The sequence below is a fragment of the Phascolarctos cinereus genome, unplaced genomic scaffold (assembly GCF_003287225.1).
Source record: "Phascolarctos cinereus isolate Bilbo 61053 unplaced genomic scaffold, phaCin_HiC Scaffold_9;HRSCAF=440, whole genome shotgun sequence".
NCBI lineage: Eukaryota > Metazoa > Chordata > Mammalia > Diprotodontia > Phascolarctidae > Phascolarctos > Phascolarctos cinereus.
This window is the reverse complement of record NW_027556402.1, coordinates 33,746,266-33,760,872: the sequence shown is the minus strand read 5'-3', so window position 1 is coordinate 33,760,872 and position 14,607 is coordinate 33,746,266. Positions and strand designations below refer to the sequence as shown.

At 37.9% G+C, this 14,607-nt stretch overlaps 1 protein-coding gene and 1 pseudogene across 2 annotated transcripts in view; one reads left to right on the top strand and one right to left on the bottom strand.

Moving 5' to 3' along the window:
• The window catches only part of LOC110204324 (alcohol dehydrogenase E chain-like), a 16,343-nt gene extending 13,264 nt beyond the window's left edge, over window positions 1-3,079 (top strand). The window contains exon 8 of the mRNA XM_078148470.1: window positions 2,966-3,079. Coding sequence (XP_078004596.1) covers window positions 2,966-3,079 — 114 coding nt within the window. The remainder of the gene's footprint in view (window positions 1-2,965) is intronic.
• Window positions 1-13,072, bottom strand: part of LOC110209639 (alcohol dehydrogenase E chain-like) — a 164,072-nt pseudogene extending 151,000 nt beyond the window's left edge. Inside the window, exons 1-6 of the transcript XR_013484021.1 lie at window positions 12,944-13,072; window positions 9,991-10,089; window positions 7,710-7,848; window positions 6,901-6,988; window positions 6,538-6,757; window positions 4,392-4,651 (exon numbers count right to left, since the gene is read on the bottom strand). The product of XR_013484021.1 is annotated as an alcohol dehydrogenase E chain-like (transcript). The remainder of the gene's footprint in view (window positions 1-4,391; window positions 4,652-6,537; window positions 6,758-6,900; window positions 6,989-7,709; window positions 7,849-9,990; window positions 10,090-12,943) is intronic.
• Window positions 13,073-14,607: the final 1,535 nt, after the last annotated feature.

The following is a 14,607-nucleotide window of genomic DNA, read 5'->3' as shown; positions in this document are numbered from 1 at the left end:
AACAACCATACTTCTTATTTGTGAAAAGTCACCTGCTTGAGTCTTTAACATATACTCTCTTTTCATGACAAACTACATACCTCCAAAAATAGCTCCTTTCCAGGTGCGTCCAGTCAAAAGCAGCATAGGATCGAAAGAAATATTTTGGCCATTAGGAGGGACACCCACCATGACACAAACTCCATAAGCCTTATTGGTGGCTAGAAAGGCAGCTGTCTTGGATGAAACACACACATATATTTGTCACAAACAAGAGGAAAACAAAAGCTATTCTATGATTGTCATTATCCACGGTACTATAATAAAGAGCTACAAAACAATTACCCACCTAGTTTGTAAGTCGCTTAATTATATGCATCATAACCTCACTAAGAATCTCCCTGTGACAAGTCTTGCTTAAAAGCCTAATTTCTTTTCCTGAAATCAGGAGCTCCTAGAAAACATCCAAAATATGGCTACCAAGGCGTCTGGGACAAAGTGACACACAGAGAAAGTGCTTTGAAAAGTGCTGGAGCTTTCACTCAGGAAGAAGGAAAGAGTAGCTTGGTCTTCTCTTATTAGTTAGCTGAGCAAATAGTTATTTCCAAACAGGGAGATGATCTTGCCCTTCATAGAACTAACTGCAATGTCTCACCAAGAAGTATAGTGGCCTGGAAGGAACACAGAATTTGGAGTGAGGAGATCTCTGGGTTCCTATGCCAGATCAAACTTTCACTAGCTATTTGACCATGGGGAAGTCACCCAAATACTCTGAGATTCAGTGTCTTCACTCATAAAATCAGGATATTAATACTTTGTTACCTCATACAGTTGTTGTAAACCTTAAAATGCTATATAAATTTCAGTATTTATTGTTATTATTATCATTATTATTGGTCACATAATATTGTGGGGCATTTAATTGAGGCACCAGTATTCACTTAAATTTTATGTTCTGTGTGTTTAGTTATTCTCTTCTCTTCTCTCCTCTCCAGTTATCTGGGTTTATATTCCAATATTCATTAATTTTTTTTTCTTTAAAGAATTTAGATTTTTATGCTACTTCTAGATATGTCTGTCATCTTGGACTCTTTAAATGCCAAAAGACTCTAGAGCATTCCCCTTTCTGGATTATCCATTTTCTAAGTCTTTTCAGCTAGAACTTCTTCTGGGAATATGCTGTTCTTGATTTATAGGTTCTAGGTTATGAAGCAGCCTGAAAATTCATAGCTGTGGGGAAAATTGGTACCTTAAAGAAAGTCTCAAAGTCAAGTTTTACCTTAGGACCATCTGACTTCTTTGATTTCTTATCTTCCCATTAATATGTTTTCCAAATAATGGCTGAAGCCCATAATGGCTTTTAGTCTGCTGCTCCCCTATAATTACACATCACACTAATATAGTGTGTCTTTCCTTTCACAACCTTCTTAGGGAAGTAATTCAAGTAATCTTCACCTTATGAATAAAGAAACTGATGCAGAGAAGCTAAGGGGTTTGCCCATGGCTACTCAGCTAGTTACTATTATTATTGCTGCTATTGGCAATAATAATAATTAGCATTTAAGATCTGCAGATCTCTTTACACATGTTATACAATTGGATCTTCAAAATATCTCTGTGAAGTACATGCTATTACTATCCCATTTTACAGATGAAGAAACTGAGGCTGAGAGAGGTTAAGTGATTTGCCCAGGGCCACACAGCTGAGTGAGTTTCTGAGACAGGATCTGAAGTCAGTTCTCCTGACTTATGTCCAGTACTTAACTCATTGCATTACCTAGTAGCCCCTGTATAAGAACAGAGAGTTGAGCCCTGGCCTTCTTACCCTAAAATCCTCTAAGATTCTAAAGACCAAATTCTGTAGGCTCCTATTTTTGTTACTGTATTTCAAGTGCACATCACAGTAACTAATAAATAGGAGGTGTGTAACAAATGCTTGCTTGACCAAAATTCTGTTTCATTCACTTGCAAGCAATATAAGAACATTTTCATTCTACCCCAAAGATGCTATTCGTGTGTATTTTATCTAGCTTGATAAGAGGCAGCATAGTTGATAGAATATATTTTCCCCGGCTCAAAGGCCGCCATAATAAGATAATCTAGCAAGGTATGACTGAATTATGGCTACTCAGAGGAGCTCCTGGAACAACAGTGAATTGACCCCATTCTGTTTCTCACTTCTGTTTTATTGACCCATGCAATGAGTAGCATAATTCATTACTAAATGTTTCTTGGCTGTTAAAATTTTGCGTATTGGTTATTTTCACTTTCTAAACAATGGTTAATAGGATAAGGATAAGATCATTTGAATTACATCCGGGAGTTGGGAAGACCTGAGTGAAAATCCAGCTTCAGACACTTACTAGCTGTCTGACCCTGAGCAAGTCACTTAACTGTCCTCAGCCTCTGTTTTTTCATCTTTAAAGTGGGGATAATAATAACACTTACCTTTCTCGGTTGTTGTAAGGATAAAATGAAGTAATATTTGTAAAAAGCCTTGCAAACCTTAAAGCCTTATGTAAATGCTAGCTGTTATTCAAACTCCAATTCAACTTGCCAGAAACTATTCCAGGTTAGACTGGCAGGAGGTTTAGAGCACTTTATGAATTTTATGTACACTCTGAATGTTTGAGCTTTTAAAGAAATTTTTCAGAGAAAGGAAATCAAGTGAAACTGGTATTTTTGCTCTAGACTAAAGCTTTTATGAGCTCATTTCATTAACTTCAAGTGGACAGGTTGCTTTTGTAGTAGGAATGTTTGGGGTTTACTTCCTGAGGTGAGAGAGAAAGTGGGGACCTCAATGGAAGGTCATTTCCTGTTTTGTCCAGTGGGTGGACACAAGTGTGGTCAATTCTACTCACTCCCTCCAAAGAAAGACAGGGTAGAAAAGAGCTCCTCATCCAAACTGTCTTCCACAGTGCTCTTTTCTGGGCACCTTATATAAAATCAATTTTTATCAGTTTTAAAGTGTTTACTCCTATTGCAGGACAAAGATGGCATTTCTAATCATGGCTCAAGATTACTGATGATCCTGCTCTGCTTCCAGGAGACGAAGAACTTACCGAAGAGAGCGTCATCAGGTCCTCAAGTGAATCTGTGATCTCATTGATTTGGGTGTTTCATTCAATGATGCAGATTTCGATCTTCACTACCCTCACCCCCAATCCCTGTTTACCTTGTATCCTGAGGGTGACCTTTATCCATGTCTGCCCACAAGTACATAACAAGAGTTCAAGCCAATGTTCCGTAGGCTTTCCTCCCTCTCCTGAGACATACCAGTGTAGTACTTGGGTTCTCCAATAATCATTACTTGGGCTCCCCACATGACCAGCTAGTATTTTTTTTTCCTGCATCTATATTTCCCTGATGACATCTTTTACTTTAGTTCTTCTTTAAAGTTCTTTATTCAGGATATGTTGCTGTCTTCTCATCCCCACCATGAGCCTCCCCATTCACTTTTTGGGGAAACTTATTGTTTGATTCCTCAACAGTTTTCCATCACCCACATCCATGTAAAACCAGTAGAATATTCTTATTAAAAAGGATGAGCTTTGTTTCTGGGAGAAGTTTGCAGTTATTAAAGAAGAAAACTGTGCTTTACTATTGTTACTGATATCACTAATAGTGGTTATTAACAATAATGCATATTTCTATTATATCTAAATGCTATAACTTCCTTAAACAAATATCTAGATCTGTATTGCAGCCATCTGAGAGTTGCATGATAAATAAGCTTCTTGTGCCAGTATTCCAGTAATTGCTGCATTTCATAGTTTAGAAAATTACCTGGGTCTAAGATGTTAAGTTAATTGCCCAGGATCTCATATCAGTATTTATCAGAGACAAAAGTTGAACATGTAACCTGACTCTGAGGCCAACCTCTATCCATTCTCCTTTCTTGCCCCTCTCACATTTACATAGTACTTGAAGGTTCACTTAAAACATTCCTCAAAATGATCTTGTGATAGGTCATACAAGTATCATTATTCCCATTTTACAGATGAGCTCATTGAGCCTCAGAGACAGAACTTTCCCATGGTGACACAGCTAGTAAACATCAGAGCTGGGATCTGAACCCAGGTTTCCTGACTTCAAGCTAAAGCTCTTTGTACTAGTTTCTTTCAAATCTTTGGGTCTCCTAGACCAGCACTCTTCCAGTGCATAATGAAGAATTATGAAGCTTAATTCTTCATGAGATTAATCTAATAATCCAGTCCTGGCTATGTTTCCCTTTTCAACTTAAGAAGAATGTCAGAAATTAAAAACATTGCTTAGATAATACTTATACTGTCTGTATACCAGCAGGCAAACTCCAAAAGATGCAGATGATTTTATCATTTGTCCCTTGGATTTGCACTAACACCCTGGCCTTAGCTCAGGTGAGAAATCTCAGAGTATCATGAAATACTTACCATTGTATCCAGATGTCCAATAACTTCAAATGAAAAATCAACGCCATCCTCGTCATTTCAACCAGAACATCTTGGATTGGTTTCTTGTAGTCCTGAGGGTTGATGCACTCAGTAGCGCCTACCTCTTTGGCCTTTGCAAATTTGTCCTTGTTAATGTCCACCCCAATGATCCGGGAGGCTCCAGCTGTCTTGCAGCCAATGATCACTGATAAGCCAACACCTCCCAGGCCAAAGACAACACAAGTAGAGCCAGGAGTGACCTGTGTGGTCAGAAAACATGAGAACTTAGATTTACCCACCCCTGGGTAGTGTACTTATACAATCTTTGTAATTCTTAAGTCAATCTAAAATTCCCATGAATGAGTTAGTAATCTTTTGCTGTACAGAGAGCTAACAACAAAAGCCTTAAGGATTCAATAGCATTTAACCTCTCTGAGCCTTGTTTTCTTCATGTGTAAACAAAGGGGTTGAATCCCATGTTCTCCAAGGTGTTTTAAAGTTCAAAAAAATTTAATCAGGAAAGAGGTGTTAGCCACTCAACTCCAGGATACTTGGCTTTAGCCATTTTATGCAGGAAGCAGAGAAGTGTAAGAGACCATGAGAAGTGACCAAAAATGTCCTTGAAGGAATGTGAAAAAATTGCAATGGTGCCCCACATTATCAACTTTCTTATTTACTTCAGGATGTATAATTTCAATATTAGGGTCATTCTCCATACTGGTGCCAATTACCAGCCCCATCAAGCCTTTTTTATTGTCTTCATGACCTCTGGCCTGAAAAATCCTCAGCCTACACCAAGCTGATGATACACATTTCCCAGCTTAGTTGGGATGGACTTCCAAGGAGAAATAAGTGACCTAGGCAAGTAAGTGATGTTAGTGGATAGAACACCTTGACTTGGAGTGAGCAACACCTGAGTTCTAATCCTGGCTTAGATACTTACCAGTTGTGAGACCCTGAGCAAGTCACTTAATCTTTTTCAGACTCAGTTTCTTCATCTCCAAAATGAGGATAATAATAATACCTAATGCACAGCTGTTGTGAGGATCTTATTGAGATAAATCTTATCTACCTAGACCTTTCTACCTATCTATCTATCTACCTACCTACCTTATTATATCTATCACTATCTACCTATGTATCTATTATCTATCTATCCTATCTATCTATCTATCTATCTATCTATCTATCTATCTATCTATCTATCTATGTTAGTAGTCTGTCCATTTTGCCATCTATCTGCTATATGCTTTACATATGGGGATTCTGAGGCCCACAGACATGAGGTGACTTGCTCAAAGCTACATCATCAATGATATTTGAACTTCTGATTCCAGAGCATTTTCTCATTGAGAAGAGGCAGTTCTGAAGTGAAAATATGACAAAAAATGTGGAATTGAGTTAGTCAATTTCTGCTTCCTTAGTCTTCACTTCTTATTTTCCTGCTCTGTTCTTTATCTGAAATGTCCTGAATGCAAACTGGTGTCAGAAGTTGGGGATGAACATTTCACTCCAGAAATTAACTTTTTGGAGAAAGAATGGGAGTGGAGGGGGCGGGGTGGAGGAAAGTGCTTTGGAAGAGGGGTACACAGGAATCTACTCAATCTGGTGGTGGTCAGATGCCTAGGAAATGTAGAGTATGAGAGTTCAGGATCTCAAGCAACTGATTGCTATGGTCTTCAATTGTAGTGTAGAACACTAGCCTGTGGATTGCCCAGAGAGGCCACACTGAGCCTGTCCCTGCTAATAGAAGCTCTCATTCTCACCTTGAAAGGAACAATAACGTTTGTTAAAGCTATATCTTTGGTAGGACAAAGCTTTTTATCTGGACTCCCTTGCTGTATGACCACCTAGTGCAATTTTTACTTTTTTTTTAGTAGATAAACTTAGGCCCAAAGAATGACTTATTTAAAGTCATGTAATTTACATAATTTATGTAATTTACATAATTTAAGTATCAGAGCCAGGATTCAAACTTTTGGCCTCAGTTGCCAAATTCAGGGCTCTCTGTACTGGCCTACTGTGTTTCCTTATAAGAAAATATTTCCTTTCTAGCTACTAGTCCAAGTGTCTATTCTTTGGTTATGTGTCTTGTACCTTGCAGTCTGCTCTATTGAGTGAAGTAGATTGAAGCTCTCTTTCTTACCTTGGCAACATTTACTGCAGAGCCATAACCAGTGGAAAATCCGCAGCCAATCAGGCAGACTTTTTCCAGAGGAGCAGATGGATCAATCTTTACAACGGAGATTTCATCTGCCACTGTGTACTCACTGAAGGTGCTTGTGCTAGCAAAGTGATGAATTGGCTTTCCTCGGCAGGTAAATCTGGAGGTGCCATCTTGCAAGGTGCCACTAGGGAGTGATACACTAATGAAGGAAACAGACAGACAGACAGAGAGAGACACACACACACACACACACAAACACACACACACACATGGCGATGAGAGAGAGGCATCAACTCAAATACAATTGCAGTGCTATCCGAAGGGAAAATAGTAGAAACCTACTTATTTTCAGAGCAAAGGTTGCCATTCGGGTGCTTACAAACTTTGCATTTCCTGCACTGTGGAGTAAAGAGTGGGATGACTTTGTCACCTATGGGGAGAAGAGAAAGCATTGTTAAAATTCTAGAATTAGAAGATTTTAGAATCTGACGTTCATCTTGTCCAAGCCTCATTTTATAGAAGAGGAAACTGGTTCCCATTGATAAGAAACAAAATTGTTATCACACTTTGTGTGTGTGTGTGTGTGTGTGTGTGTGTGTGTGTGAGGCAATTGGGGTTAGATGGCTTGCTCAGGTCACACAGCTAATAAATGTCTGAGGCAGAATTTGAACTCAGGTCTTCCTGATTCCAGACCAAAAAAAAATCCAACATTTAAGAATATAAGAATTTGAAACTTGGTTAAAATGCGTACTATGGATTATTCTGTAGAGTGTCATTATCCATCATTTTTTCTCTCTTCTCCACTACCAAGGATAGAGTTTGATTATTCAATTAAAATGTGAATAAGCAGATACATTGTAACCGGCAGCGGCCATAACTGGAGCTTGCAGTTACTTTTACCTTTCATCTTCAACGAACTTTAACCATGTCCATCCACAGTCAGTCATTTCTTTCTCATTCAGAGCATATGCTTGTGGTTGGGGATGATGTAGCCCTCACTGTAAAGCTGGAAGCTGCCTGACTACCTCGACTGTCTTCCATTTGGAATTTTTGTCTATCAACATTATCTTCACTAGCTTGAACAGAAAGTAAGAATTAAAAAAACAACAGAAAAAACCAACTCGAATGTTCCACTGTGCTTTGTATTTTACCTGGTTTTACAGAAGTCACCTCATCTCCAACGCTTTCCACAATCCCTGCAGCCTCATGCCCCAGGATTACTGGGAGGGGATGAGTCAATGACCCACTGATAATGTGGTCATCAGAGCGACAGATTCCTGTTGCCACAATCTGCAAGAGAAGAAGAGGATGACACCTTTGAGAGTTTACAGGAACTCCTTGGGACCTATGCACGTCATGCCTGCATCTCTTGAATACTTGTTACTGTTTACAGTAACAGAACAACTTTGAGTGACTAAGTCATTTGGACTATTATAAATACACAAATTAAGTGCAACGGACATATGAAGGAAGACATATTTGGATCCAGAGAAAGAACTGATAAATAGAAGTATGCATAGAATAATTTTACACACACACACACACACACACACACACACACACACACACACATATTTGTGTCCAATGGTAGCCATCTCTAGTGTGGAGAGGGGATAGAAGAAAAAATTTACATGATAACTTTATTATATATTCAAAAGGAATACCAAATTGTACATAATAGATTTAGAGTTTTATGTGCAATCATCTTTTTCAAAAACTGCACTGCTATGGAAGTGCTTCTTTTATTTCACAAATTAAAAAATACAATAAAAAGGGTAAAAAAAATAAAATGATGATAACAGGTTATGGTGATGATCTGGTGTTATCATTGTCATCATTGCCATGCACCAGCATGAGTGAGTGATACTATGGAAGAATATACTATATTCAGAATCAAAGGACCTGGGTCCAAAACTTGGCTCTGCTCCATGGACAAGTCCTTTCACTTTTGCCATTGCAATTTCCTTATCTATAAAATGACTAGGTTGGACTAGATGTCCCCGAAGCTCCCTTCCATCTAGAAATCTAGAATGCTATGATCATTGTTATCACTAGAAACTCTAGGGTATACTCCACCCTCAGACAAATAAGTATGATATAAGCTGGGAATAAGAATGAGGAGAGAATTCAGACAAAGCAGTCAATGAAAATATAAGAGCTTTAGTTGGAGAAATTTGGGAAGGATTCACAGAGCCAGGGTTTCTAAGCTTGGCCACGAAGGAAAAGTCCTTCATGGGGCAAGTTCTAATTCAAAAAAGAGGAGGCAGCTAGTTGGCACAGGGTAGGGCACTGGTTCTGAAGTCAGGAGGACCTGAGTTCAAATCCAGCCTCAGACCAAACACTTGACACTTACTAGCTGTGTGACCCTGGGCAAGTCACTTAATCCTAACTTTAAAAAAAATTCTTTTTAAAAAGTTAAAAAAGGAGTGCCTTCCATTAATACATAATCCACAGAGGCAGGAAGGTGGAGGAGGAGCTCATGGAACTGCTAGTTGCCCTATGTGGCTAGAATGGAGACATCAAGAAAGTGAGGAGTGGGCTTAGATTCTTAAAATCTAGCCACTGCTCACATTCTTATGATCTAGCCAATAGTTTACTGATGTTCAGACTCCTTAAGAGTCTGCCCAATATGACAGATATTCTAATAAACCTTGTCTTTGGCTGAAAAAAAAAGAATGTGAGGAGTGGGAAATAAACGTGGAAAAGAAGGGTGAGGCCAGACTCTGGAAGGCTTTACCTGATAGTCTATTGAGCCTGTATTTCATTCGATAGCCAACAGAAAACCACTGCAATTTTTAAACAAAATCATGTCATGGCCAGATTGGCACCTTAGGAATAAGAAGTGACTTGTTAAAATTCACATAGCTTATAACTGGCTAGAGCCCAGTTCTTCTGACTTGTTGGCTACTCTCTGTTTTACTCTACAATAGGCAGTGTGGTAGAATTGAAAGATCATTGGCTCTGAAATCAGAAGACCTGGTTCAAATCTTGATTCTGATGTTTACTTTACCTCCCCTGTTACTTTGGGCAAATTATCCAACCTTCCTGGGCCTCAGTTTCCTCTTCTGGTATTCTAGATGGCCTCTGAGGACCCTTCCAGCTTTTGACTATATTTATATATCAATAGCCTTTTCTGTAGAAGTTTGAGAGATTCTTACCAGGCTGTTTTGGGATGGTGGGCATGGGAGGCAGGACTCTTATCTACTTTCCATCCCATCTAATGCAAAGAATATATAACTTATCTCTGGCATTGTTCAACCCCTTAATCACTATCCATTTCCTTCCTCAGGTAGTGGTCTAATGTTTCAGATTTGAAAATGATCTGTTTTCTTTCCCAGAAAAAAAATCAAATTTAGTGTTAACTGCAGCCAATGTTGAACATAGTATCCTTCTATAACTTGAGGGTTTCTTTCTTTTCTTTTTTTTTTTTACCTTAATTCGAACTTCATTGGCTTGGGTGGGCAACTTCTATTTCCTCAATGGATAAGGGTTTGTTGGCTCCCAAAGAACAGCAGCTTTGCATTTAATGACCTGGAAAATGAAACAGAAATGAGGAGTGACTAGTGATCCCTTCTGGAAACAGTATTACTAACTTTCTAAACCTGAGAGGCAGTTTGAGTTTGAGATGTCTGTGAGACATAGACGTGAGAAACATGCAGCAAAGAGAGGGACTGGGATTCAAGAATGATATTTGAGCAAGATATGTAGATTTGGGAGTCCTGGCTGTTTGCATGATCACTAAATCCTGGGGAGCCAGAGATGCGCTGGAGCCAGCTCACACTTGTTGGAGATGACTGTAAAATTTTCAGTATGAGCATTTATACCTTAGAAATCAGCAAAGCTACAAATAAAAGCTTGCTTTACCTTTTTCTTGATTATCTAGACTTAAGAAAATGTTAATAATATAGATTAAACCTGTATGGCATGCTTTTGGAAAGTTCAGAAACCCAGTTGTTAAACATTTAGTAGCACAATCTCTCTCTCTCTCTCTCTCTCTCTCTCTCTCTCACACACACACACACACACACACACACACACACACACACAGACTGTGTATTGATTGAGAATTCCTATTAACCTTTTCTGTGTGTCATCTATAGAAAGGGTTATGCATAGACCAAATATTTCTACCCTGAGGTACTATAGGAAATTGTCTCTTCCACAAGAAAGTTAGTTGTCTCTAGGTAAAAGGCTAGTCAAGTCAATACATTTATTAAAGGGCCCACTATGTACTGTGTTAAGCACTAAGAATACAGCACCTTTTGGTATTCCAGAAAAGCTAATGATTTTAAATGCATAAAACAACACATAGGATTACAAAGAAAACCAATCATATTGACACATAGTTACCAAAATTAAAAAAAAAAACAACTTCAAAGTGGGGGCAGCTATGTCGCACATTGAGTAGAGCTCTGGCCTTGGAGTCAGGAGGAGCTGAGTTCAAATGTGACCTCAGACACGATATACTTACTAGCTGTATGACCCTGGGCAAGTCACTTAACCCCAATTGCCTCACCAAAAAACAAACAAACAAGCAAACAAACAAACAAACAAACAAATAAATGAGGAGATGAAGTAAGAGTTTAAAAAAGTAGAACACCTTCAGGTAATGAGATCAAAGGTATGGTCTTTGTAGAGTGCAGGAAGAGTGGAAGGTGTCAGGTTGTAAATTCCTTTAAAAACCAAAAACACAATTTTAGGGTTGATCTTGGAGGTAATAGGGGCTCTACTAAAGTTTAATGACCTTAGGTATAGGCTGACTTGCTAAGTCTCAAGTCAGGAAAGTCTTTGATCAAGATATTAATTTCACATTAGAAAGTAATTTTGGAGGGCCTCTTGTGCATTTACATTAACTTTAAAGTTTTAACAAAACATGGAAATTGAATCAAATGATTTCATTTGAGGGACTGCATTATAATAGTCTCTAAATTATGACTCTAATACTTAATACCAAGTCACTGATAACCTAATGTAGTAGAAATTTCAGTATTAGGTCTTGCAACATTAGTCAGGCCAAGTCACGTAGCATTTACAAAGCCTCAATGTTCTCACCTGTAAAATGGGCATAGCAATAATTCGTACCTTCTTCACAGATTTGTTGTAAAGATCACAAGATAAAGCATGTAAATTGTTTTGCAAATCTGAAAGCTCTATCAAAATGCCATTACTATTATTAAATCATTCCTATAATTATAATTATTAAATTACTATTTGCTATTACTATTATTAAATCCTTACTATTACTATTATTGAATTATTATTTGCTACACTATTATTATATCAACACTATTACTATTATTAATTACTATTATTAAATTACTATTTACTATTATTATTAACTCTTACTATAATGAAAACTCTATTTACTATTACTGTTATTAAATTATTCCTATTATTAAATGACTTTATTAATTACTAAATCATTACAATTATTACCATTACTATGTACTGTTCTTATTAAATCATTACTATTATTACTAATACTGTTATTAAATTGCTATTTACTATTATTATTTTAAAATCATTTCTTTTATTAAATTACTAATTATTATTATTATTACTAAATCATTACTATTACTGCTTACCATTATTACTATTAAATCATTACCATTATTCAATCTCTAAATGCACTCATGTTCACACATAAAATGATTTCTCTATATCTATCCTCCACAAAGTCTTAGGCTGATATTTCATACTGCTGTGAACATGTCCCTGGATGTTGGGGAGCAATGTGAAAAGAAAATAAGTTCTGTCCTTTTCCATCCTCTTTCTTCTCTTCTCTCTCCTGTCCTCCTCTCCTTCTCTCCTACCAGAACTAGTGCTCAGTTATAAATACATTTAATCAATGTTTATGGGCCAATGATGAGAGTCTAGACAGCACAATTTCCACTGCTTTATGGGTCTTAATGATTTGATGCTAGGTGTTAGAACACTAAGTCATATATAATGCAGTCCTCCCAATTCCACTAATGAAATCATTTCTCTAATTTCAATCCTTTGTGTTCTTTAAGAAATAAACACAATGATAGAGGAGATAAGATGAATTATGTTCTTCTAATGTAAAGTAAGCTTCTTCATTAAAAGACTTCACTGAGTCTAGACTTAGCCAAATCTGGTTTGGAGTTAGCTCCCTATATACCTGTGCATTTCTTTTAGACATGGAAGGAGACATGTAAATGATTAGATGCGCAGGCCAGACAAAATTGGAAAAAAATAATACATTGGTACTTCAGAATTTTCTCTCAGTAAACAAATCATACTTTGCTGATAATTATTTTAAAGAGTATATTATTCATAGATTCAAACAATAACAGTGTATGTACCTCTTTAGCAATTATACTTAATAAGGCTATTAGTAATGGTAAGTAAAGTTTCTGCTTACTTTTCCTGCTGTGGCCATTCTGTGGTCACGGTTTTCCCTTTGCTGTGCAGGTCAATGGACTGTGCCTGAATTTCTTCTGACTCCCTAGCTGCCTTGTTGAGCAAAGCAGAAAGATCACAGGAAGCTTTGTGTCTAGTCTGGATTAATATACTCTCTCAAACACATGACTTCGGGCCTTGAAACTCCTCCTATTAGCTGATCTTTCATTCTCATACCTGGCGGACAAGAAAATGCACTAAGACGACATTCATCTAAAGTATCATGATTGTATTTTTGAAAAAATCCCTGCAAATAATCCTTTTATTGCTTTGACTTTATTTTCTTTCCCCAGCCCTACTTGGCATCCAGATAAGATTAGGGGAAAATGACCATTAACTTGAAGGATTTCAAGGGTCATCATGGCTGAGAGAATAAATTGTGATATTTGGCTCCACAGGCAAATGAGGTTTAAAGGAACATAACTTTAGAAGTGTAAGTGACTGAAGAGGTCTAGTCCAGAACCACCATTTTGCAGACCGAGTCCTGATGAAGGAAAAAAAGAAGGAAGGAAGGGACGAAGGGTGGATGGAAGGAAAGAAGCAAGGAAAAAAGGAAGGAAAAAGGGAAGGAAAGAAAGGGATGGAGGAAACAAGAAAGAAAGGAAGAAAGGAAGGAAGGAAGAAAGGGAGGGGAAAGGAAGGAAGGATGGAAGGAAGGGAGAGGAAAAAAGCATTTATTAAGCACAACTATATCTTTTGATCCTTTAAACCATCCTGACAGGAGGGTGCTATAATTATCCTCATTTCACAGTGGCAGAGACAGAGACAGGTAATAGGTGACCTGCCTGGGCCACCTAGCTAGGATGCATCTCAGGCTGGATTTGCATTAAGGTCTTCCTGATTCCAGCTCAGGGCTCTATCCTTCCTGCCTAGGATAAGGTGAAGTAAATGGGATTAAAATGATAAGGACAGCTCTGTGACACAGTAAATAGTGTTTCATGACTAGAATCAACAAGATTCATCTTCTTCAGTTCAAATTTATCCTTAGACACTTACTAGCTGTGTGACCCTGGGCAAATCACTTCACCCTGCTTGCCTCAATTTCCTCATCTATAAAATGAACTGGAGAACGAAATGGCAAACCATGCCAGTATTTTTGCTAAGGAATCCCCAAATGAGGTCACGAAAAGTCTGACATGGCTGAACAACAATAAAAATTAGGGCTTTGAAAAAAAAATAAGCTAAGGAGAGGAAATTCTACACAGGGAAGAGTATGTTCCTCTCTCAGACTTTCTTTATCCTTCCTGAGGAAGCATTCACCATCCTCAGGTCTTCTGGGCATTTCCACTTGCCTTCTTAGTGCCTTCTTTGCAACTCCAAAGTAATAGAAGACTTCACACTTGTTTGGCACTATATTGTTTACAGGGTGTTATCACACATTATTATATTCTGTCCTTAACAACAGCCCTGGGAGAGAGGCAGGGGTGATTCTGGGGCTGCCTGCATCACGTCCTTACTATGGAACTGACCCTTAATCAATCACAAGTTATTAAGTACCTACACTGGGCCAGATGCTTTATTAGGTTCCAGGAGATTTGACTTGACAAAAGTGAGGCTGTCATTCTCTATGAAATAACATTCTAAAGAAGACCTTATCTATGTATCCTCATATATATCCATGTGCAG